The 25,193-nt window shown below is 40.3% G+C and overlaps 3 protein-coding genes across 6 annotated transcripts; all 3 read right to left on the bottom strand.

Moving 5' to 3' along the window:
• Positions 1-495: 495 nt before the first annotated feature.
• LOC121621188 (immunoglobulin lambda-1 light chain-like) lies at positions 496-6,889 on the bottom strand. 3 transcript variants are annotated; one of them, XM_041957551.1, is made up of 4 exons: positions 6,746-6,889; positions 6,328-6,653; positions 1,839-1,872; positions 496-1,022 (listed from the first exon to the last, which is right to left on the bottom strand). In XM_041957551.1, the coding sequence occupies exons 1-4, from the start codon at positions 6,783-6,785 to the stop codon at positions 697-699; spliced, it is 726 nt and encodes a 241-aa protein (XP_041813485.1). In that variant the 5' UTR covers positions 6,786-6,889; the 3' UTR covers positions 496-696. The 3 variants fall into 3 exon arrangements, with proteins under 3 accessions (XP_041813485.1, XP_041813486.1, XP_041813484.1); XM_041957552.1 differs by lacking the exon at positions 6,328-6,653 and adding an exon at positions 4,933-5,258 and having other exon boundaries at positions 6,746-6,802; XM_041957550.1 differs by lacking the exons at positions 6,328-6,653; positions 6,746-6,889 and adding exons at positions 4,933-5,258; positions 5,344-5,400.
• Positions 6,890-7,764: 875 nt separating this feature from the next.
• LOC121621192 (immunoglobulin lambda-1 light chain-like) lies at positions 7,765-16,659 on the bottom strand. 2 transcript variants are annotated; one of them, XM_041957557.1, is made up of 4 exons: positions 16,553-16,659; positions 16,135-16,460; positions 9,116-9,149; positions 7,765-8,289 (listed from the first exon to the last, which is right to left on the bottom strand). In XM_041957557.1, the coding sequence occupies exons 1-4, from the start codon at positions 16,590-16,592 to the stop codon at positions 7,964-7,966; spliced, it is 726 nt and encodes a 241-aa protein (XP_041813491.1). In that variant the 5' UTR covers positions 16,593-16,659; the 3' UTR covers positions 7,765-7,963. The 2 variants fall into 2 exon arrangements, with proteins under 2 accessions (XP_041813491.1, XP_041813492.1); XM_041957558.1 differs by lacking the exons at positions 16,135-16,460; positions 16,553-16,659 and adding exons at positions 11,297-11,622; positions 11,708-11,764.
• Positions 16,660-17,586: 927 nt separating this feature from the next.
• LOC121621186 (immunoglobulin lambda-1 light chain-like) lies at positions 17,587-24,716 on the bottom strand. Its single transcript, XM_041957547.1, has 4 exons — positions 24,556-24,716; positions 24,138-24,463; positions 18,989-19,022; positions 17,587-18,108 (listed from the first exon to the last, which is right to left on the bottom strand). The coding sequence occupies exons 1-4, from the start codon at positions 24,593-24,595 to the stop codon at positions 17,783-17,785; spliced, it is 726 nt and encodes a 241-aa protein (XP_041813481.1). The 5' UTR covers positions 24,596-24,716; the 3' UTR covers positions 17,587-17,782.
• Between the last annotated feature and the right edge of the window lie 477 nt (positions 24,717-25,193).

Raw genomic sequence — 25,193 nt, 5'->3', positions numbered from 1 at the left:
GTCTTTTCTGTCTCCATTATTGTTTCTGTCGGCAATGTCTCCCCCCAACCCCAAAATATTACAACATGATGATTTGAAAAACACATCCTGCACTTTTATTGTCATACATTTGTTTCTTTGCTCACTTGCTAATAAAAGGGATTGAATTCAGTTCCCTCTGATTTGACAGAGAGCTGACACTTGACCTCTTCATTTACATGCAGCTATAAATAAGGAGAGGAGGCCTGCAGGTGCATCCTGGGAAGGAAGAGAGGGAGGAGTAGAGAGGTGATGCTTCACTGACAGAGGATGAAAATGCACTTTCATTTGCTCATTTTATCTGATTTTTCTAACATCTTAACTACTGCAAACAGCTAAAACCAGTCTGTCAGTGAGATGAATATCTGGAGAAAAATAAAATGTCACGAAGTTCAAACATTTTGTTGAGCAAAATTGTTGTTATTGTTTTAAATGATGTTTTCAAGAATACAAATAAACACAAACAGTTTTGTTGTCCACAGTTTTTTTGTATGTTTATTTTTTATTGAATGAGTCTTGACAAATGCAGCAGTTGCAAAGCTGATACAACACCTCCACCTAACGGTCACAACATGTATTACAAGCATGCACACATCTTTTCTAGCATGTGAACCTTGTAATGAGCAAACAGCACAAAGAGTAAAGAAGCAGCTTTGAAATGGTCATTCTGCTCCTCTGCTATTCTTCAGTGGGACAGTCTGACTTGTGGATGTTTTTCTCTGAAGTCTGGGAGCCCAAAGACACTTTACATGTGTAAACCTTATCCATGTTCCAGTCTGACGTCTGGATGGCCAGATAGCTGCTGATTTGGAAAGTGTGGTCTGCTTGCTGAACAGCGGTGCTGGTAGAGATCCCGCTGCTCACTGGACTCCCACCAGCCAACCAGCTCACATCTGCAAAAGGCACAGACTGACTGGACAGACAGACCAGAGCGGCTTTGTTGGACTGGAGCTCAGCACTGGACGGAGGGAAGACTGTCAGGACAGGAGGAGGGAGGCTGGAGCCTGAAAACACATGAAGGACATTCATCAAACAACTACAAATCTAATCACTCATTCAAAGCATGACAGCATCACACAAGTTTTTTTTTTTGTTTGTTTGTTTTGTTTTGACAATATAATAAATGTGGTCAGATCAAATATTTTAAATCTGGACATCTTGACATCATTTCCTTGAAAATTAATTTGTTTTTTTTTTAAAACTAATAAATTACAAGCTTATAAATATGATGATTAAGACATTCAAAGAGACACCTTCAAGTGGTTTTTGACTTCTAATAAAATTATTTCAGTCACTTCAGGAAATTGAAGTTTGTCAGTTTGCTTCAGTGGTTTCTATTGAACAACCAAAGACAAGAAAATTCAGCCAATATACAATTTACATCAATTCAAAGTTATCTTTAAACTTTAAAGATTTGTCAATAAAAATCACAAGTGCAGCAGTTTTGCATTGATATTGTCATCAATATTATCGTCACATATATTGTAATATACGTGGATTTTTCTTCATTTTAAAGTTTGTCATGAACTGTGAAAGAACAGAAAAACACAAACTAGAAAATGTTTCCTGGCTAATAAAAAATCCTCAACCCACACTAAACAAGTGGATCATTTGTTGAAAACAGTTCACATATTGTGATCATTTGCAGATCATCTCGTCAAAGACACAACCTGCTATCAAAGCTGATGTACAAATACAACTATTATCCCCTGAACAACATGTTAAATGAAGAAGTAGCACATAAATGGATGTTTTTTCAGTCAGTTTGACTCAGAAACAGAGAATCTGTCTTGTTTAATGATCAGATAAAAAGTACTTACTTGTCACAGTCAGCTTGGTGCCTTGTCCGAATACCACAGTGATTCAGTTTGTACACATGGCTGTACAAAAACCTCCTGACTCTCACTGATGAGGGGAGTGGAACTGAAACATCTTGTTGAGACCAACTTTCACTGTCAACATCTCCTTCACTTCATCAGTCTGCTTCTATTCACAAACACTGCTGGACTTGAGGACTGACTCTGAATCTTCTGCTGCATCCTTTTGTTTTCATGCTGGAGATGTTCAAAGTCCAGATATCATCAGTCAATTCAGTCTAATGTTCCTCCTGCAAAACAGCACCATTCAGACAATGCAGCTAAACTTGTGTGGCTGTTATTGACTGCAGGGATGGGATGACAGTCATTTCATGATGAACTTGCTGCAGCCAAAAGTCCTCTTCAAACAATCACATTATATCAAAGCAGCTGATTTAATGTTAGAGACATAATTACACACAAAAATGGCTCATGCTATACTGAACTTATCAGGCTGTGTATTTAGTCCTGTGACAGTGTTAATCCTGTGTTTTGTTCACATTGTTGGAGACCCACAGACCCACTGCTGTATGTGTAAATACACTCAATTTGTTCTTCTGATGACTTCATTAAAAACCAAAAAGTATTGAAGCAGGAACCCTCCACTTTGCCTCAAACTGGACTTGATGAAAGCAATGCAATCGAGAAATGACCATAAAACTTCATTACCACAACAAATAAAGACATGTTTTTTTTTTTTTGTTTGTTTTTTTTTTAAATGTATTTGGACTAAACATGAACATCTTTGAAACTGTCCTGTGTTGCTGGCATCAAATTCTAAATGAGGAAATAATTTTTTTAAAATCTTTTGCGATGTTTGTGAACAAGAGATGGTGTAATTCAGCACATATCGATGTAAAGGAGCAGCGCTGCACAGGAGACACTGAGCTGCTAGCTGTTAGCATCCGGCCGTGTTACCTGCCGAGGGAGTTCTCGGATGTCATCACGATAACTGTGTACATCCCTCCCTCGGCCGACGCGGCAGCAGCATGCGAGCTCTGACACACTGTGGTCTCACAGCTGCAGACATCACACCCCCAGGCCTTCCTATTCATCTCTGGAGATTTCAACCATGCTTCCCTGTTCTCAACTCTCCACACCTTCACCCAGTGTGTCAAATCCCACACCAGAGACAATAAAACACATTGTGTCTGCAAACACAATGGACGCTTACAGCTCTTCACCCCTCGCCCCACTGGGAAGATCTGATCACAACCTGGTTCATCTGCAACCCACTAACATACCTTTGGTTAGTAAACAACAGCCAACCATTAGGGATGTAAAGACATGGTCAGGAAGGTTCAGTGTTTCCCAAATAGCAAACACTGCATGTGATTTGAACTGAAAGCCTTACTAAACAGGTAAGAGGTTTTTAAGTCTGGGGACAGAACTGAGTTGAAGAGGGTGCAGAGGGAGCTTAAAAGAGAGCTCAGGAAAGGCAAGGAGAACTATAGGAGGAAGCTGGAGGAGCGACTGTAGGGGAACAATGCCAGAGAGGTTTGGAGGGGCCTGAAAACCATCTCAGGCCACAGCAGTGGCCCCCCCAACGGCGGGGGCCCAGAATCTGGAGACCGGGAATGGGCAAATGAGCTGAACCTGTTTTTTGAACAGGTTTGATTCTACCTCCGTTTCTTCCCCCATCCAGAGCTCAGACCAGACTGCGTTACCTGTCAGCATCCCCTCCCTCCCCCCTTGGTGCATCCCTGACACCAGCAGCTTCGTCCTTACACCACGCTATTGAGGTATATGATCAGATGAGTCAAATATTACACATATGTTAGATTAAGCATGATAAGAGGTAAACTGATGTTTAAACTGCAAGACACTCTCAGTGATATGTGAGACTACACAGGACAGGCCATAAAGAGGGAGTCCTAGTGTGGGAACGTATACAAAGGGGACTGTTTAGATGTGAATCCCCAACAGAGGTTGACATTTATGGGTGAGAGTGGAGGAATGCACCCCTCAGTAAGACAATGTGTAGAACATGGCCTTACTTGGGAGTTAGGTAAGACATGGGTGGAGTAGGACAGACCATTATGCTATATATTGTATTGTCTTTAGGATAACGGCAGAGTCTTCTGATCTGACCCTGAAGCTCTCTCAGATGGCCGGCATCTGATCTGATACTGCTTGTTAATAAAGGTCTCTTCAACTCAAGCTTGTATCAGCGGAGTCCTTTCTACATCATCATCATACCACTGCTCAGCAGGACCTGGCTGATAAACATCACTATCTAATGGCAATTTCCTCAAATTTCTCAAGCATGTGCAATTTCTGTCCATATTTTATTTATTGATCTTGTTTTTCTCTGTTCTTTGTATTTAAGATAAAATATATAGTTGCCTTATTTTGCTTTCTTCTTTATTTATCTGCTTTTTCTTTGTTCTAGTTATGTTTTTTGTATTTATTAATGTATTTAATAAATTAATCCAAATGATATCATGTATTGCTGTGTTGTTTGGGGGTAAGTCCTTTATTTGTGGGTTTTTTTGTTTTGTTTTTTTTGTTTGGGGGGGTTCGTCCAGGGCTCTAGTCTTGCCAGAACCACCTCTGAGAGTGTTTTTAAATGAAGAGCTGATGCAACAGAGCAGTAAACATGACCCTGACCCAACTGTTTTAAAAAGGGCTGCTGGCATCAATGTGCGAATGAGGATATCATTTTCCAAAAAAACAAACAAACAAACAAACAAAAATGAAATATTTAATAAGTTGTCTTTGTGCTATTTTCCATTAAATGTGAGGTTTCAGTGTTTTGCAAATCATCATGTTCTGGTTCTATTGTCCCATTTTTATTTATTTATTTTGGAAGCGTTGTAGATCACAACTTGTGTTTTTGTGGTTTACATTTACTGTATATTACTACCACTATAGACCTGAAGACTTATGTGAGAGTCTAAAACAAGAGTTTAGAAGTTTAACATGATATTTGTTCCAGTGGGGATGTTTTAAAAAGCAGTGACTGATGGCTTCACTCTCAGTCAACATGTATCAGCAGGTCAAAAAGCAGAAGTAGTTAGTGAGGAGGTTTTTGTCACAGTGTAAATCACTGTGATACGTGCTCCTTAGCAGAGTTGTCCCATGTTCGACAGTAATAGACAGCAGAGTCTCCTGCCTCTGCCCTCTTAATGATGAACTGGTAATCTGTGTTTGATGTGGATTTAGAGTTGAATCTGTCTGAGGAGAATCCTGTTCCAAAGCTGGGTGAACTGTGACTATGGTAAAATCTGACAACATACTGAGGTGCTTCACCAGGAACCTGTTTATACCAGCTGACATAATATCCATCGTCTCTCTGAATGTTGCAGTGGAGAACAACTTCTTGTCCTGGAGAAACTGTGTGGACAGCAGGCGTCTGGGTCAGCACTATCACTGCGTCAACATCTGTCAACATACAGAGAAAAATCCATGAGTGAAAGGTTTGTGTGTGAACATCTGGGCTGTAAAAGCAATGAGAAGAATATCTTACATGTTAGAGCAGTGATGAGAGTGCAGAGGGTCCCCAGCATGTTGTCAGTGTGTGGTGTAAACGTCCCTTACTGTCCAGCTGAGAGGTGAGCAGGGTTGGAGTGTGAGGAGAAGAGAGACTGAAGCTTATAAAGACACTGAGGAGAGGAGAAGAAGAGGAGGAGGAGTTCACATCAGTGTTAATATTCTCAGGGGTGCCACAAATGTTCTTTTAAAGTCCTGTTTGAATTGAAAGACATTAAGAAAATATGATCACATGATAAATGTGACTTCACTGGATTGCAGAATTATTTTCTTTTGTTTTTGCAATTTTTTTTCCTTATATATGATATTTTTCCTGTTGAGGACGTGGAAATAACACATCTGAAATTTGATTTAATCTAAGTGTAAGAATAATAATCATCACTACATGTGCACATGAGTATTTCTTGAGAACAGGATTTACTACATGATGAGAATGCAGATTCAAACAAGAATGTGTTTTTCTGTTATGTTGTGATCTTTTGATGGTTTGGAAGACAAATTAATTTAACATTTAACTTATGTTAATGTTGTGAACATAAAACAGAAAGCTACAACTAGATAGTTCCAGGATTTTGAATATCTAAGGTAAAATATTGACAAAGGAGAAAGTGGCCAAAACTTTTGACTTTATTTTAAATCTTTTATGATAATTATGAACTATGAAGAAATTAAAATGTTCATTAATATGACTATCTAGTGTAAACAATGATTTTTGCAGTCATGTCACACACTTGACTTTATTTGAGAAAATATTGTTTGTATAATGGACAACTACCACTGGATAGTTGTCAGGATTTTATGAAGGGTTTGAGAAGTTTGTAAAGACAATTTTATTACACATTTGGTGAAGTTGGACAAAGAATTTGCTGTTTGCTGACTGCAAGTCAAGATGTGTCAGAAAGTCAAAAAGCAGAAGTGTTCAGTGAGGAGGTTTTTGTCACAGTATAAATCACTGTGATACCCACTCCTTAGCAGAGCTGTCCCATGTTTGACAGTAATAGACTGCTGAGTCTCCCTCCTCCACATTGTTGATGATCAAACGATAATCTGATTGTGACTGATGAGTAGATGTGAACTTTGGAGATGAGAAACCAGAACCATAGCGTGGAGAGCTCCAGGTGTGATAAAACCTCACTACATGCTGAGGAACTCCTCCTGGAATCTGTTTATACCAGCGAGCTGATTGATCAGTAACAGTTCCCAGGTTACAGTCCATGGTGGCTATCTCTCCTGTCCTCAGCACCACAACAGGAGGCTTCTGTGTCACCACCGTCACACCTCTCACACCTGGAAACAACAAGATGACGTGAAGTGAAGAGAAACACACAGACTGATGAATCCAACATGAGGTCAAAGCTGCAGTCAGTCAGCCTCCTTACATGTTAGAGCAGTGATGAGAGTGCAGAGGGTCCCCAGCATGTTGTCAGTGTGTGCTGAGAATGGCCTTGTAACTGGGAAAGTGAGCTTCCTGCTGACAGATTGGAGGGTTTGGAGGATGAGGAGAGGAGGTGCTGGAGGAGCAATTTAATACGACACTGAAACTGAGAGTGACTGACAGGAGGAGGAGCTTTGCTTTGAAAATATTTTCAGTCTTTGTTTGACACTCGGGAAGGTTTCTCTGATTGCAAAGCAGGAAATACTCGAGTTACTGCACCTTCTGTGACCAGACAAACTTGTTGGTCTCATATCTTCTGTGCAGAAAATTACACCTTCTGCATTCACTATCGTTCTTCTGGGGTTGAAGAAGTATCATTATGAAACTGATGACATTAGAAAATCATCATCAGAGTTGTGTGTTGTTCCTGCGTCCAGAGGCTGATTAATGAGATTCATGAGATCAAGATTTATTTTCTAAATATCAGATAAAAAACAGTGAACAGTGTTCATCTATTGGAAAACATGTTTTAGCTGTGCATATAACACACACACACACACACACACACACACACACACACACACACACTGACACTGTATCTCGCCAAAAGCTGACACTTGACCTCTTCATTTACATGCAGCTATAAATAAGGAGAGGAGGCCTGCAGGTGCATCCTGGGAAGGAAGAGAGGGAGGAGTAGAGAGGTGATGCTTCACTGATGGAGGATGAAAACGCACTTTCGTTTGATATTTTTTTCAGATTTTTCGAACATCTTAACTGCTGCAAACAGCTAAAACCAGACAATTTGTGATTTTGATCTCTAATTACCAATAAGAAAGGAGCCTTCTGAATTGAAATATGCATTTTGAAGTCAGAGAAATATGTTTGTTATCTGTGTGTGCTGGATTAACTGTAATTATCAGTGAGATGAACTTCAGGAGAAAAATAAAGTTCCTACATTTTGTTGAACATTATTGTTTTAAATGATGTTTTCAAGAATAAACACAAACAGTTTTGTTGTCCACAGTTTTTTTGTATGTTTATTTTTATTGAATGAGTCTTGACAAATGCAGCAGTTGCAAAGCTGATACAACACCTCCACCTAACTGTCATAACATGTATTACAAGCATGCACACATCTTTTCTAGCATGTGAACCTTGTAATGAGCAAACAGCACAAAGAGTAAAGAAGCAGCTTTGAAATGGTCATTCTGCTCCTCTGCTATTCTTCAGTGGGACAGTCTGACTTGTGGATGTTTTTCTCTGAAGTCTGGGAGCCCAAAGACACTTTACATGTGTAAACCTTATCCATGTTCCAGTCTGACGTCTGGATGGCCAGATAGCTGCTGATTTGGAAAGTGTGGTCTGCTTGCTGAACAGCGGTGCTGGTAGAGATCCCGCTGCTCACTGGACTCCCACCAGCCAACCAGCTCACATCTGCAAAAGGCACAGACTGACTGGACAGACAGACCAGAGCGGCTTTGTTGGACTGGAGCTCAGCACTGGACGGAGGGAAGACTGTCAGGACAGGAGGAGGGAGGCTGGAGCCTGAAAACACATGAAGGACATTCATCAAACAACTACAAATCTAATCACTCAGTCAAAGCATGACAGCAACAGATTAGATTTTGACAATATCATAAATCTGGTCAGAACAAGTATTTTAAATCTGAACATCTAGACATCATTACCTTAAAAAAGAGCAGAATTCATTTGTTTTTAACAAAACTCATAAATCATAAGCTTAAATAAAATATTTAAAATAAAATAAATATGATGATTAAGACATTTAAAGAGACACCTTCAAATGGTTTTTGACTTCTCATATAATTATTTCAGTCACTTCAGGAAATTACAGTTTGTCAGTTGTCAGTTTGCTTCAGTGGTTTCTATTTAACAACCAAAAACAAGAAAATTCAGCCAATATACAATTTACATCAATTCAAAGTTATCTTTAAACTTTAAAGATTTGTCAATAAAAAACACAAGTGCAGCAGTTTTGCAATGACAGTGTCATTAAAATTCCCGTCACATATATTGTAATATACGTGGATTTTTCTTTCTTTTAAAGTTTGTCATGAACTGTGAAAGAAAAGAAAAACACAAACTTGAACATGTTGTCCGTCTAATAAAAAATCCTCAACCCTCACTAAACAAGTGGATCATTTGTAGAAAACGGTTCACAGATTGTGATCATTTGCAGATCATCTCATCAAAGACTCAACCTGCTATCAAAGCTGATGTACAAATACAACTATTATCCACTGAACAACATGTTAAATGAAGAAGTAGCACATAAATGGATGTTTTTCAGTCAGTTTGACTCAGAAACAGAGAATCTGTCTTGTTTAATGATCAGATAAAAAGTACTTACTTGTCACAGTCAGCTTGGTGCCTTGTCCGAATACCACAGTGATTCAGTTTGTACACATGGCTGTACAAAAACCTCCTGACTCTCACTGATGAGGGGAGTGGAACTGAAACATCTTGTTGAGACCAACTTTCACTGTCAACATCTCCTTCACTTCATCAGTCTGCTTCTATTCACAAACACTGCTGGACTTGAGGACTGACTCTGAATCTTCTGCTGCATCCTTTTGTTTTCATGCTGGAGATGTTCAAAGTCCAGATATCATCAGTCAATTCAGTCTAATGTTCCTCCTGCAAAACAGCATCATTCAGACAATGCAGCTAAACTTGTGTGGCTGTTATTGACTGCAGGGATGGGATAACAGTCATTTCATGATGAACTTGCTGCGGCCAAAAGTCCTTTTCAAACAATCACATTATATCAAAGCAGCTGATTTAATGTTAGAGACATAATTACACACTAAAATGGCTCATGCCATACTGAACTTATCAGGCTGTGTATTTAGTCCTGTAACAGTGTTCACCCTGTGTTTTGTTCACATAGTTGGAGACCCACAGACCCACTGCTGTATGTGTAAATACACTCAATTTGTTCTTCTTATGACTTCATTAAAACCCACTTTGTAGAAAAGTATTGAAGTGGTCATCCTCCACTTTGCCTCAAACTGGACTTGATGTCAGCAATGGAATAGAGAAATGACCTTAAAGCTTTGTGTTGACAGCTTTAAATTCAATTAACTCGTTAAAGAAATGTAAAATGTGTTATGACACATGATGACATTTCTGATGTCTGAGGTCAATAAAACCTCAGAGAGGTCAAACTCCCTGTCAAAACTCTCTGAACAAACTGTGATTAAACTCCAAAAACATAATCCCATGGAGAATAATTTGGTGTTTGGGAGGTGAAATGCTGCATAAAAAGTGCTGACAGCACCAATCACATAGATAGAGCTGATTCAAATCCTTTGGATTAAAAGTTGTTTCACAGACTGAGTCTCTGAGACCACAAACAGAAGAAATTCATCATTTCCACTTATTGATCAATGCAGATATTTACCACATATATTTATCACCAGCAGTAAGAATAAAGCAGTGGTAGAATTTTAGATAGAGACCAATTCATGGACTCATCAGAAATTCTGAGAGAGGACATGGATGTGAGATTGAAGACTCTGGAAGAGCGATTGAGGAGTTGGATATAACGGGATGTTATCTGCATAAAAAGGCATTTTGTCGTAGAAATGCCTTGTCTCTATAATACAAATGTTTTGTCAATGGCAACTGCAAGAGGTTCAATGAAAATGGAAAACAATAATGGAGAGAGTGGAAATCCTTGTCTTGTGCCCCCTGCAGTGTGAAGTATTGAGAGGTGTGATTAGCGATTAAAACAGATGTAGACAATGAACAAAACAGACGCACGCTCTGTCATCACAAGCCAAAACTCACCCTGGAAGGGGTCTTCCAAAAGCTCATTCTTGTGTCCGTGTTCACAGAAATCATGTGCTGTTCTGCATGTTCTGAGTTTATGATGTTTGTATTCAAAATGTCTGACTCTTGAGGTTCAGATGAAATTATAAAGAGTTTTGATGCACAGCAATGATTTACTGTGAGGAGTCACAGTGATTGATGGTCAACTCTGTGATTCCACTCTAGGTGAAAACACAATGATGGTCGATTTCATTCACCTGTTGGCTTACCTGGCACCCTTAAGTCGGGATTGTATCCCTGCATTTGTTCACACTGACGGCTGGATGGCTGAAAACATTTTGTGTTTTACCAGACAGATGACTGAACTTATTAAACGATACACTGCTGAGTGCAACCTTCTCTTCTTTACATATGAAAGCATGAAATAATTACACATTCTTGGAGTCGTCTTTGTTGATGTGGTTAATATTTAAAACTCAATGTCACTCGTTGGTGTTTTCACTCTACTATATGGTGCAAATCACAAGAGGAGAACTACGCTGAATCAAATTATTTCTTCAAGTTCAGTGTTGAAAGAGATTAGAAAGGAAACTTTTGAGTGAAATTGGTCTTTTAAGAAATACCGATGAAACTGGTTTGTAGTTTCTGAAGTCTCATGTTTGGTAGTTATAGAGAGCTTTAGTTCATGTGACAGAGACTCAGAAAGCAGAAGTAGTTAGTGAGGAGGTTTTTGTCACAGTGTAAATCACTGTGATACGTCCTCCTTAGCAGAGTTGTCCCATGTGTGACAGTAATAGACAGCAGAGTCTCCTGCCTCTGCCCTCTTAATGATGAACTTGTAATCTATGTTTGATGTGGATTTAGAGTTGAATCTGTCTGAGGAGAATCCTGTTCCAAACTCGAGTGAATCGTCCTCATAGTCAAAGCTCAGAACAAACTGAGGAGCTTCACCAGGAGCCTGTTTATACCAACGGACATAAACATTATCATATCTCTGAATGTTGCAGTGGAGAACAACCTCTTGTCCTGGAGAAACTGTGTGGACAGCAGGCGTCTGGGTCAGCACTATCACTGCATCAACACCTGTCAACATACAGAGAAAAATCCATGAGTGAAAGGTTTGTGTGTGAACATCTGGGCTGTAAAAGCAATGAGAAGAATATCTTACATGTTAGAGCAGTGATGAGAGTGCAGAGGGTCCCCAGCATGTTGTCAGTGTGTGGTGTAAACGTCCCTTACTGTCCAGCTGAGAGGTGAGCAGGGTTGGAGTGTGAGGAGAAGAGAGACTGAAGCTTATAAAGACACTGAGGTGAGGAGAAGAGGAGGAGGAGGAGTTTCAACACTGGTTTCAGTCAGAATTCAGCTCCATCATGTCTGTAGTTTCACAGAACATCTGCACGTTGTTTATGACCACATGTTTTATTAGTGTAGAAATGAACTGAGATTTAACATGTTTCATGTTTGTCACTTTGAATTATCCATTGTAATGGCACAGAATTGAAAACAAGATGTTTTGAACATCTGCAGTCACGTCTCCTTTTCCTAAAAATAACTATTAATATGATCATTATTCATCAAAAGAAGCAGACGGGATGATCCCTCTGACATCAGTTCTTGATGCAAAACAGAAATGATTGAACCTTGTTTGTTTACATGTTTTCGGAACTCAGCCAGTGTTCACAGGTCCGGTGAACCCAGCGCATTATTGGATATTTAGATCAATACAGCCGGAACCATTTGTACAAAAAAACTGAACATATGTTTATTTTAACCCACTGACTGTGGAAGAGCTGTTGAGGGTTTATATATAACGGAATGTTATCTGCATAAAAATGAATTTTGTCGTAGAAATGCCTTGTCTGCATGCCTATAATACAATTTTTTTGTCAAATAGCAGCCGCAAGAGGTTCAGTGAAATTGTTAAACAATAATGGAGAGAGTGGACATCCTTTTCTTATTCCTCCTGCACTGTGAAGTATTGAGAGGTGTGATTATCGATTAGAACCGATGTAGACTGAATGAATTAAACAGACATTTGATCCACTGAATGAACGACTCCCCAAAACCAAATTTCTCACTGAAAAGAAATGTTGCAGAGAATTTGGATTTTGTGTAAATATTTGCTCAGTATTTGGTTCGTTGGTTGTACTTCACTGTATATATTATAGCACTCGTGGGTTTTGTAAATACACTTTTATTGTAAATACATTTTGGTGTGAATTTGAGTTGTTTGCTGTGACCTTCATCTGAGCTTGAGCCTCTGCCCTCTGAACTGTGAGATATTTAAGGAGCATAGCGACCTTCTCTTCTTTACATATGAAAGCATAAAATCATGACACGTTCTTGGAGTCGTCTTTGTTGATGTGGTTAATATTCAAACCTCAAGGTCCACTTACTGATCTATTCACTGAACGACACAGATATTCACCACATCTAGTTTTTCCCAAGGTCAAGAATGAATCTTTGTTTATCTTTATCTTTTTCACTCTGCTGTCTGGTGCAAATGACAAGAGGAGAACAACGCTGAATCAAATTATTTCTTCAAGTTCAATGTTAAAAGACATTAGAAAGGAAACTTTTGAGTGAAACTTTTGAGTTTTAAGAAATATTGATGAAACTGGTTTGTAGTTACTGAAGTCTCGTGTTTGGTAGTTATAGAAAGCTTTAGTTTATGTGTCAGAGACTCAGAAAGCAGAAGTAGTTAGTGAGGAGGATTTTGTCGCAGTGTAAATCACTGTGATACAGCTGCATCAGCAGAGTCATCCCATGTGTTACAGTAATAGACAGCAGAGTCTCCTGTCTCTGCTCTCTTAATGACGAACTGATAATCTGTGTTTGATGTGGATTTAGAGTTGAATCTGTCTGAGGAGAATCCTGTTCCAAAGTCGAGTGAATCGTCCTCATAGTAAAAGCTGACAACACACTGAGGCGCTTCACCAGGAACCTGTTTATACCAGCTGACATAATTTCCATCATATCTCTGAATGTTGCAGTGGAGAACAACCTCTTGTCCTGCAGAAACTGTGTGGACAGCAGGCGTCTGGGTCAGCACTATCACTGCATCAACATCTGTCAACATACAGAGAAAAATCCATGAGTGAAAGGTTTGTGTGTGAACATCTGGGCTGTAAAAGCAATGAGAAGAATATCTTACATGTTAGAGCAGTGATGAGAGTGCAGAGGGTCTCCAGCATGTTGTCAGTGTGTGGTGTAAATGTCCCTTACTGTCCAGCTGAGAGGTGAGCAGGGTTGGAGTGTGAGGAGAAGAGAGACTGAAGCTTATAAAGACACTGAGGAGAGGAGAAGAGGAGGAGGAGGAGTTCACATCAGTGCTAACATTCTCAGGGGCGGCACAAATGTTCTTTTAAAGTCCTGTTAGAGTTAAAAGACATCAAGAAAATATGATTATATAACAAATTTGATGTTGTTGGTTTTCAGATTCATGTGTCTCAGGTGTTCTTCACAGTATGTGCAGTAAACAGTGTTCAGTAATAATCAGCTGCAATGTGGAGTCATACAATGAATTTGGATTGTTTCTGATATGATGTTAACTGTTCATCAGTGATGGTCTGTATGAAGAAACTCTTCTTGTCTCTGGTTGGTTTGGTGTGCACAGCTCTGTAGCGCCCACCAGAGGGCAGAAGTTGGAACAGGTTGTGTCCAGGGTGTGATGGGTCTGCAGTGATGTTTGCTGCTAGGTTCCTGACTGTGGACATGTATCAGTCCTGAATGGAGTCCTGAATGGAGGCCACTGGTGCCCATCTAGATCAGGGGTCGACAACATGCGGCTCTTTCATCCCACTGATGCAGCTCCTGAAAATAATTAATAAGCATTTAATTAAAATGTATTTTATTTTAGTTTTTCGTTTTGAAACAAACATCGTGCACGTCTCACAGATGACAGTTTACGATCCTGAGTAAAGATGCAGGTGATGGCGCACAGCACTGATGTGCAGACCCTGTGCGCTGAGGGTCAGGAGCAGAAATCACATTAACCACTTTGATTAATATTTTAATTGCCTATTATTTAGCATATATTCATATTTTTTCATTGTTCAGTCAAATAGTCCTTTTATTATTCAGACTGACGCGCCAGTAAAAGGATGACGGCACGCAGAGAGTGGACGGCATTTTTGGTTTGCTGCCGGTGGAGAATTATTTTCATAAATACAAGAAGGACTCAAATAAACACTGAGTATTTTACTTGAAAGTAACCTTCAACTCAACGTCTTTAATTCTGAGTTCAAGATGTTTTGCTTGCATAAATGTCATTCAGTTTTGTCTGCAATCGTTTATTGATTTCATAAATGCTACACATTATAGTTTGTTTGTACATAACATAAAGGCAAAAAAAAAGTTACATGCAGTGTTATTTCATTTTAAATGTCAAAGAAGGTTTGCGGCTCCCAGTGTTTTCTTTACTGTGGGAAACAGGTCCAAATGGCTCTTTGAGTGGTAAAGGTTGCCGACCCCTGATCTAGAGTCACAGATTAATGATGTTTTTCTAGTAAATTAATCATGGGACTCTTTTTTAAAGTGGATCATGTTGAGGTGGTGAGAGGACACGTCAGCAATGTGTGATCAAACTGAGTAAAGAGATAAACAGTTGTGTTTGCTCAACATCCTGCTAATTATTTTGGACCTTTCAGATCAAAAAGTTCCTGTTTGACAGGAAGCAGCAGGTGAGACTGGAAAAAATCACATCCAGCACCTGGATAATCAGTAATCTTCCACTGCTCTTCTCCCTCGACACCAACGACTGGACCTCAGGACACTTGTCTGTTACTCTCCTGAAGTCTGCAGACGACACAACGATCACCGACCTCATCCGGGACGGTGATGAGTCTGCATACAGAGGGGAGGCTGAACAGCTGGTCCTCTGGTCTGGTCAGAACAACCTGGAGCTGAACCCTCTTAAAACTGTCGAGGTGACAGTGGACTTCAGGGGGAGACCCCCAATGCTGTCCCCCATCACCATCATCAAAAGCACTGTGTCTGAAATGAGACCTTCAAGTTTCTGGGATCCACAGTCTCCCACAGCCCAAAGCGGACGTCCAATATCAACACAATCATCAAAAAGACCAAGTAGAGGATGTACTTCCTGTCAGGTCAGGAAGTTCAACCTGCCACAGTAGCTGCTGATCCAGTTCCACACTGCAGTCATCCAGTCTGTACTCTGTTCATCCATCAAACAGACTACAACGGACAGTCAGGACTGCAGAGAAAACCACTGGTGCCTGTTTGAGGCCACTGGCAGGTCAATGTAGTGGTTTCATTTGGTTGTGTTTTAGCTGCATTTTGACAATATTCTTGTTTGGTTGTTTGCTTTTGCAACTTCTTTTCTCCCAGATTAACTTTGGGCGAATGAAGAAAATGGAAATAATGCAATTGAAAAAAACTAAGAGAGTATTCAGGATGAATGTGAGAATCCATGAAAAGGGTGGAGAAGTTGAAAAATATAATTTTAATATTTCTGTGGGGAAGTTACAGACAGCATTGGCTGTTTGCTGACTGCAAGTCAAGATGTGTCAGAGCCTAAAAAAGCAGAAGTGTTCAGTGAGGAGGTTTTTGTCACAGTGTAAATCACTGTGATACCCACTCATTCACAGAGCCGTCCCATGTGCTGCAGTGATAGACTGCTGAGTCTCCCTCCTCCACATTGTTGATGATCAAACGATAATCTGATTGTGACTGATGAGTAGATGTGAACTTTGGAGACGAGAAACCAGAACCATAGCTTGGAGAGCTCCAGGTGTGATAAAACCTTAGTACATGCTGAGGAACTCCTCCTGGAATCTGTTTATACCAGCGAGCTCCACTAGCAGTAACAGTTCCCAGGTTACAGTCCATGGTGGCTGTCTCTCCTGTCCTCAGCGCCACAACAGGAGGCTTCTGTGTCACCACCGTCACACCTCTCACACCTGGAAACAACAAGATGACGTGAAGTGAAGAGAAACACACAGACTGATGAATCCAACATGAGGTCAAAGCTGCAGTCAGTCAGCCTCCTTACATGTTAGAGCAGTGATTAGTGTGCTGAGGGTCCCCAGCATGTTGTCAGTGTGTGCTGAGAATGGCCTTGTAACTGGGAAAGTGAGCTTCCTGCTGACAGATTGGAGGGTTTGGAGGATGAGGAGAGGAGGTGCTGGAGGAGCAATTTAATACGACACTGAAACTGAGAGTGACTGACAGGAGGAGGAGCTTTGCTTTGAAAATATTTTCAGTCTTTGTTTGACACTCGGGAAGGTTTCTCTGATTGCAAAGCAGGAAATACCCGAGTTACTGCACCTTCTGTGACCAGACAAACTTGTTGGTCTCATATCTTCTGTGCAGAAAATTACACCTTCTGCATTCACAGTCGTTCTTCTGGGGTTGAAGAAGTATCATTTTGAAACTGATGACATGAGAAAATCATCATCAGAGTTGTGTGTTTTTCCTGCGTCCAGAGGCTGATTAATGAGATTCATGAGATCAAGATTTATTTTCTAAATATCACAAAAAAAACAGTGAACAGTGTTCATCTATTGGAAAACATGTTTTAGCTGTGCACATTACACACACACACACACACACACACACACACACACACACACACACACACACACTGACACTGTATCTCGCCAAAAGCTGACACTTGACCTCTTCATTTACATGCAGCTATAAATAAGGAGAGGAGGCCTGCAGGTGCATCCTGGGAAGGAAGAGAGGGAGGAGTAGAAAGTTGATGTTTCACTGACGGAGGATGAAAACTCACTTTCGTTTGCCCATTTTATCTGATTTGTCTAACATCTTAACTGCTGCAAACAGCTAAAACCAGACAAAGTGAATTTAATCTCTAATAAAAATAAGAATGGAGCGTTCTGAATTGAAATATGCATTTTAAAGTGAGAGGAATATGTTTGTTATCTGTGTGTCCTGGATTAATTGTAATTATCAGTGAGATGAACATCGGGAGAAAAATAAAGTTCCAACATTTTGTTGAACATTATTGTTTTAAATGATGTTTTCAAGAATACAAGTAAACACAAACAGTTTTGTTGTCCACAGTTTTTTTGTATGTTTATTTTTTATTGAATGAGTCTTGACAAATGCAGCAGTTGCAAAGCTGATACAACACCTCCACCTAACGGTCACAACATGTATTACAAGCATGCACACATCTTTTCTGGCATGTGAACCTTGTAATGAGCAAACAGCACAAAGAGTAAAGAAGCAGCTTTGAAATGGTCATTCTGCTCCTCTGCTATTCTTCAGTGGGACAGTCTGACTTGTGGATGTTTTTCTCTGAAGTCTGGGAGCCCAAAGACACTTTACATGTGTAAACCTTATCCATGTTCCAGTCTGACGTCTGGATGGCCAGATAGCTGCTGATTTGGAAAGTGTGGTCTGCTTGCTGAACAGCGGTGCTGGTAGAGATCCCGCTGCTCACTGGACTCCCACCAGCCAACCAGCTCACATCTGCAAAAGGCACAGACTGACTGGACAGACAGACCAGAGCGGCTTTGTTGGACTGGAGCTCAGCACTGGACGGAGGGAAGACTGTCAGGACAGGAGGAGGGAGGCTGGAGCCTGAAAACACATGAAGGACATTCATCAAACAACTCCAAATCAAGTCAGAGAAAACAGAAAAGTCAGAGAAAGAACTTGACACAGTTTTGGATGTGGGGAATATTTGTGTTGACAATCAATGAAATAATCTGAAGCCAAAACAAACTTTTCAAATCAGTCAGAATATATAAAAATCATCATCAACAACATGAGCAGAGTTTACTTTCAACCATTTTGAAACATTCCCAGTTTCTCACTGCAATCAGACACATGAGGATCACTTCAGAAAGATTCTGATTCAACCACTGAAATTATGTCCAACCACAGTAATTGAACATCATCCAGTATTATCAGTCATTATGTGAAATTACAGCAGATATCACTTCAGTCTGAAAGATGACTTTTGCATCACATTTTCACAAATGCAAAACACAGAATGTTCACTCTGCCTGATTGACTGAAGATCAATATAAATGGACTCTTGTTTTTAACAAGATTAACATTCAGCTAATTACTAATTATATACTAATTCTTATACTAATTACGATTGACAAATGATGGAATAAGCTTCATCTTAAAATCCTAAAAGTTCTTGAAAGTATTTACTGAAATTTAAATATAACAAAAAACGCAAAAAGTTGGACCATTTTCATTGAACTTGCAAAAAAAATTATCCAGATTTGTACTGAAAATTTTCAAAATACAGTAATCTCCTGTAAATCTGTCCATTGTTTTGTAAAGCACAACTTGATGCTGTTTCAAAGCTGGTGTATGAACATCAAACAATTAATCTGCACTAAACATCTGTTCAATGTTTCAGACAAGAAGTAAATAAAATACTTGAATTACACATGAAAACAGAGAATCTGTCTTGTTTAATGATCAGTTAAAAAGTACTTACTTGTCACAGTCAGCTTGGTGCCTTGTCCGAATACCACAGTGATTCAGTTTGTACACATGGCTGTACAAAAACCTCCTGACTCTCACTGATGAGGGGAGTGGAACTGAAACATCTTGTTGAGACCAACTTTCACTGTCAACATCTCCTTCACTTCATCAGTCTGCTTCTATTCACAAACACTGCTGGACTTGAGGACTGACTCTGAATCTTCTGCTGCATCCTTTTGTTTTCATGCTGGAGATGTTCAAAGTCCAGATATCATCAGTCAATTCAGTCTAATGTTCCTCCTGCAAAACAGCATCATTCAGACAATGCAGCTAAACTTGTGTGGCTGTTATTGACTGCAGGGATGGGATAACAGTCATTTCATGTTGAACTTGCTGCAGCCAAAAGTCCTCTTCAAACAATCACATTATATCAAAGCAGCTGATATAATGTTAGAGACATAATTACACACAAAAATGTCTCATCTCTCAAATGTCTTCACAAATTACAGGCCTGTTTCTCTTCTTCCGCAATTCTCAAAAATACTAGAAAAACTTTTTAACAACAGACTGGACAGTTTTATAGAAAAACACAACTTACTCAGCAACAGTCAATATGGATTCAGATCAAACCACTCAACATCGCTTGCTTTACCAGAACTCATAGAAACTATCACAGATTCCATAGATAAAAAGCAATATGCAGCAGGAGTATTCGTTGACCTAAAAAAGGCATTTGACACAATTGACCACAGTAGATTGATTAATAAATTGGAACAATATGGGGTTAGGGGGGTTCCCTTGAACTGGGTGAAAAGCTATTTGAGAAACAGGCAGCAATATGTAAAGATGGGAGACTGTTCGTCAGAATGTCTAGATATTGTATGTGGTGTCCCCCAGGGGTCAGTGTTGGGACCGAAACTCTTTGTACTATATATTAATGACATCTGTAATGTGTCCAGTTTAGCTAATTGTATTTTATTTGCAGATGACACAAATATTTTTTGTTCTGGTGAGAGTTTGCAGCAACTTTTGGATGTCATCACTTCAGTGTTAAAGGAAATCAAAAAATGGTTTGATAAGAATAAACTTTCACTAAATCTGAACAAAACAAAAATCATGTTATTTGGAAATTGTAAAATACACGATCAAATACAGGTACAAATAGATGGTGTAAACATTGAAAGAGTACATGAAAATAAATTCCTGGGAGTGATAATAGATGACAAAATTTGTTGGAAACCTCACATCAAACATATTAAATCTAAACTGTCTCGCAGCATTTCAGTTCTGGTTAAAGCAAAGCATGTCCTAGATCATAAATCGCTCTATATGCTGTACAATTCATTAATTCTTCCTTATTTACAGTACTGTACAGAGACATGGGGAAATACACACAAAACTGCACTTCAGCCACTGTTCATACTACAAAAAAGAGCAATGAGAATTATTCACAGGGTTGATTATGGGGCATTGAGAGACCAGCTGACCAGATCCATCATCTTGGATTTGGAGGAAAATGCAAAGAGAGGCTCCGAGATAGTTTAGACACAGACAGCACAGGACAGAGAGCATTTCCAGGGTAGATAAGGGCAGGGAGGGAGCGAGAGAAAAAGCGTCCGCCTTCTTCAAGTGCCAGAGAATATCGCCCCACTGGGAAGATCTGATCACAACCTGGTTCATCTGCAACCTACTTACAGACCTTTGCTGAGTAAACAACGGCCAACCATTAGTTATGTAAAGACATGGTCAGATGAGTCCAGAATGGCACTGAGGGACTGTTTTGACACCACTGAGGTGTTGGGCAGTCCTCACAGGGAGGACATTGACAGTTTAACAACATGCGTCATGGACTACATTAAGTTTTGTGTGGACAACACTGTGCCAACCAGGAAGGTACAGTGTTGCCCAAAAAAACAAACCCTGCGTGGCCCCTGAACTGAAAGCCCTACTGAACGAGAAGAACAGGGTTTTTAAGTCTGGGGACAGAACTGAGTTGAAGAGGGTGCTGAGGAAGCTGAAAAGAGAGCTCAGGAAAGGCAAGGAGAGCTATAGGAGGAAGCTGGAGGAGCGACTGCGGGGGAACAACACCAGAGAGGTTTGGAGGGGCCAGCAGCTCCGTCCTCACACGACTTCACCCCCCTCCAATCCACATCACAGACTACGGACCCAGCACCCCTCCTCACCCAAAAGGACCCACCCCCCTGTCCTCCACCCGGCCTCTACATAATAGCAGATCAGGTGAGGAAGGAGCTCAAGAGGACGAAGATGAGGAAGGCTACTGGCCCTGATGGCATCAGCTCCAGGCTGCTCAGGGACTGTGGAGATCAACTCTGTGGAGTTGTTCAGCACATCTTCAATATGAGCCTCAGCCTGGAGAGAGTTCCTGCCCTTTGGAAAACTTCCTGTGTGGTTCCAGTGCCAAAGACTGTGCATCCCAGGGAGCCCAACCACTTCAGGCCTGTAGCCTTAACTTCACCCTCTACACATCAGACTTCAGACACAACACAACCAGCTGCCACCTCCAGAAGTTCTCCGATGATACAGCCATCGTTGGATGTGTGTCGCAGGGGAACGATTTGGAATACAGGGAAATCATCACGAACTTTGTCCACTGGTGTGGACTAAACCACCTGCACATCAAAGCCAGCAAGACCAAGGAGATAGTGATATATCAGCAGGAAAGCACCACAGACTACACCGGTGTGCATCCAGGGAACTGACATTGAGATTGTGGAGGAGGACAAATACCTGGGTGTACACCTCAACAATAAACTGGACTGGTCTACGAACACTGATGCCCTGAAAAGTAAGGGACAAAGTCATCTCCATCTTCTGAGAAGACTGAGGTCCTTTGGAATATGTAGGACATTACTGAGGACATTCTATGACTTTGTGGTTGCATCTGCAGTCTTTTACGCAGTGGTCTGCTGGGGCTGTGGAAGCTCTGAGAGGGACAGGAAGAGACTCAATAAACTGGTGAGGAGAGCTGGCTCTGTCCTGGACTGCCCTCTGGACACCACTGAGGATGTAGGTGGGAGGAGGATGTTAGCCAAGCTGACATCAATCATGGACAAGCCCTCCCACCCCCTGCATGACACAGTGGGGGCCCTAAGCAGCTCCTTCAGTGACAGACTGCTGCATCCAGTGTGTAAGAAGGAACGCTACCACAGGTCCTTCATTCCATCAGCTGTCAGATTATTCAACTCCAGCATCACATCACACAGAAAACTGTGTTGATGTTGTTTGCCAAAAAATCTGTTGTTTTTTTTCTTGGCATTTTTGCCAACATACGCTCATATCCTCACATTTTGTGCAATATTACATATTTTTTTTACTGTATTCTATATTTTATTCTTCTGTGCAATAGAATCAACACTATTTGTTATTATCATTAATCTGAAGGCAGCAGACATTTCTTTTCACAGTTATTGGGGCAATACATATGTTTATGTATTTTTCTTACTTACTTACTTTTTTCTTTTGTATAGTCAAACATTTCATTTTGCTTGTATAGTATGTACATATATATCGTCTACATTTTTATTTTGTAATTCATTTTTTTGGAATTTCTCCATCTCTGTTGCTATTTTTCTTCCAACTGATTTTACATGCTGTAATGCCCAGATTTCCCCAGCTGGGGATAAATGAAGTTTTTTCCGATCTTATCTTATATGAGAGTCCAAAACAAGATTTTAGAAGTTCAAGATGATATTTGTTCCAGTGGGGAGCTTATAGAAGCAGCGGCTGATGGCTTCACTCTAGCTCAACATGTATCAGCAGGTCAGAAAGCAGAAGTAGTTAGCGAGGAGGTTTTTGTCACAGTGTAATTCACTGTGATACAGCTGCAGAGTTGTCCCATGTGTGACAGTAATAGACAGCAGAGTCTCCTGCCTCTGCCCTCTTAATGATGAACTGGTGATCTGTGTTTGATGTGGATTTAGAGTTGAATCTGTCTGAGGAGAATCCTGTTCCAAAGCTGGGTGAACTGTGACTATGGTAAAACCTCAGAACAAACTGAGGAGCTTCACCAGGAACCTGTTTATACCGGCTGACATAATATCCATCGTCTCTCTGAATGTTGCAGTGGAGAACAACCTCTTGTCCTGGGGAAACTGTGTGGACAGCAGGCGTCTGGGTCACCACTATCACTGCATCAACATCTGTCAACACACAGAGAAAAATCCACGAGTGAAAGGTTTGTGTGTGAACATCTGGGCTGTAAAAGCAATGAGAAGAATATCTTACATGTTAGAGCAGTGATGAGAGTGCAGAGGGTCCCCAGCATGTTGTCAGTGTGTGGTGTAAACGTCCCTTACTGTCCAGCTGAGAGGTGAGCAGGGTTGAGGTGTGAGGAGAAGAGAGACTGAAGCTTATAAAGACACTGAGGAGAGGAGAAGAGGAGGAGGAGTTCACATCAGTGTTAATATTCTCAGAGGCGGCACAAATGTTCTTTTTAAAGTTCTGTCAGAGTTGAAAGACATCAAGAAAATATGATCACATTTCTTATATATATTTTTCCTGTTGAGGACGTGGAAATAATGCAGCTGAAATTTGATTTAATCTTAGTGTAAGAATAATAATCGTCACTACATGTGCACATGAGTATTTCTTGAGAACAGGATTTATGATAAGAATGCAGATTCAAACAAGAATGTGTTTTTTCTGTGATGTTGTGATCTTTTGATGGTTTGGAAGACAAATTAATTTAACATTTAACTCATGTTAACGTTGTGAACATAAAACAGAAAGCTACAACTAGATAGTTCCAGGATTTGGCAATCTAATGAAAGGGTAAAATATTGACGACAACGGAGAAAGTGGCCAAAAATTTTGGCTTTATTTTAAATCTTTTATGATAATTATGAACATAATAAATTAAAAAATTTAGTGTGTGTCTAGTGTAAACAATGATTTTTACAGTCATGTCACACACTTGACTTTATTTGAGAAAATATTGTTTGTATAATGGACAACTACCACTGGATAGTTGTCAGGATTTCAGGAAGGGATTGAGAAGTTTGTAAAGACAATTTTAAGACACATTTGGTGAAGTTGGACAAAAAATTTGCTGTTTGCTGACTGCAAGTCAAGACGTGTCATAAAGTAGAAAGCAGAAGTGTTCAGTGAGGAGGTTTTTGTCACAGTGTAAATCACTGTGATACGTTCTCCTTAGCAGAGCTGTCCCATGTTTGACAGTAATAGACTGCTGAGTCTCCCTCCTCCACATTGTTGATCATCAAACGATAATCTGATTGTGACTGATGAGTAGATGTGAACTTTGGAGATGAGAAACCAGAACCATATTGAGGAGAGCTCCAGCTGTGATAAAACCTCAGTACAAACTGAGGAACTCCTCCTGGAATCTGTTTATACCAGCGAGCTCCACTAGCAGTAACAGTTCCCAGGTTACAGTCCATGGTGGCTGTCTCTCCTGTCCTCAGCACCACAACAGGAGGCTTCTGTGTCACCACCGTCACACCTCTCACACCTGGAAACAACAAGATGACGTGAAGTGAAGAGAAACACACAGACTGATGAATCCAACATGAGGTCAAAGCTGCAGTCAGTCAGCCTCCTTACATGTTAGAGCAGTGATGAGAGTGCAGAGGGTCCCCAGCATGTTGTCAGTGTGTGCTGAGAATGGCCTTGTAACTGGGAAAGTGAGCTTCCTGCTGACAGATTGGAGGGTTTGGAGGATGAGGAGAGGAGGTGCTGGAGGAGCAATTTAATACAACACTGAAACTGAGAGTGACTGACAGGAGGAGGAGCTTTGCTTCAATCTGCATGCTTTGTCACATTTCATGCTCTCTGATCTTCTGTGAAGGGAAAAGTCTTTTCTGTCTCCATTATTATTTATGTCTCCCTCCTGACCCCAAAATATTACAACATGATGATATGAAAAAGACTTCCTGCACTTTAATTGTCATACACTTGTTTCTTTGCTCACTTGCTAAAAAAAGGGATTGAATTCAGTTCCCTCTGATTTTACAGAGAGCTGACACTTGACCTCTTCATTTACATGCAGCTATAAATAAGGAGAGGAGGCCTGCAGGTGCATCCTGGGAAGGAAGAGAGGGAGGAGAAGAGAGGTGATGCTACACTGACAGAGGATGAAAACTTATTTTCGTTTGCTCATTTTATCTGATTTTTCCAGCATTTTAAAAGCTACAAACAACTAAAACCAGACAAAGTGATATTAATCTCGACTAACCAATAAG

The sequence above is a fragment of the Chelmon rostratus genome, chromosome 17, assembly GCF_017976325.1.
Source record: "Chelmon rostratus isolate fCheRos1 chromosome 17, fCheRos1.pri, whole genome shotgun sequence".
Taxonomy (NCBI): domain Eukaryota; kingdom Metazoa; phylum Chordata; class Actinopteri; order Chaetodontiformes; family Chaetodontidae; genus Chelmon; species Chelmon rostratus.
This window is presented reverse-complemented; position numbering and strand designations above follow the sequence as displayed.

Bases quoted from the DNA above. Each gene is read 5' to 3' on its own strand.
- LOC121621188 (XM_041957551.1), bottom strand. From the start codon at position 6,785: ATGCTGGGGACCCTCTGCACTCTCATCACTGCTCTAACAT. The intron at 6,654-6,745 runs GTAAGGAGGCTG...TGTTGTTTCCAG, and splicing joins TCTCATCACTGCTCTAACAT to GTGTGAGAGGTGTGACGGTG. The intron at 1,873-6,327 runs GTATCACAGTGA...TGAATCACTGTG, and splicing joins ACAGCTCTGCTAAGGAGTGG to GTATTCGGACAAGGCACCAA.
- LOC121621192 (XM_041957557.1), bottom strand. From the start codon at position 16,592: ATGCTGGGGACCCTCAGCACACTAATCACTGCTCTAACAT. The intron at 9,150-16,134 runs GTATCACAGTGA...TGAATCACTGTG, and splicing joins ACGGCTCTGTGAATGAGTGG to GTATTCGGACAAGGCACCAA. The intron at 8,290-9,115 runs GTAAGTACTTTT...ATGTGTTTTCAG, and splicing joins CACCAAGCTGACTGTGACAA to GCTCCAGCCTCCCTCCTCCT.
- LOC121621186 (XM_041957547.1), bottom strand. From the start codon at position 24,595: ATGCTGGGGACCCTCTGCACTCTCATCACTGCTCTAACAT. The intron at 24,464-24,555 runs GTAAGGAGGCTG...TGTTGTTTCCAG, and splicing joins TCTCATCACTGCTCTAACAT to GTGTGAGAGGTGTGACGGTG. The intron at 19,023-24,137 runs GTATCACAGTGA...TGAATCACTGTG, and splicing joins ACAGCTCTGCTAAGGAGAAC to GTATTCGGACAAGGCACCAA.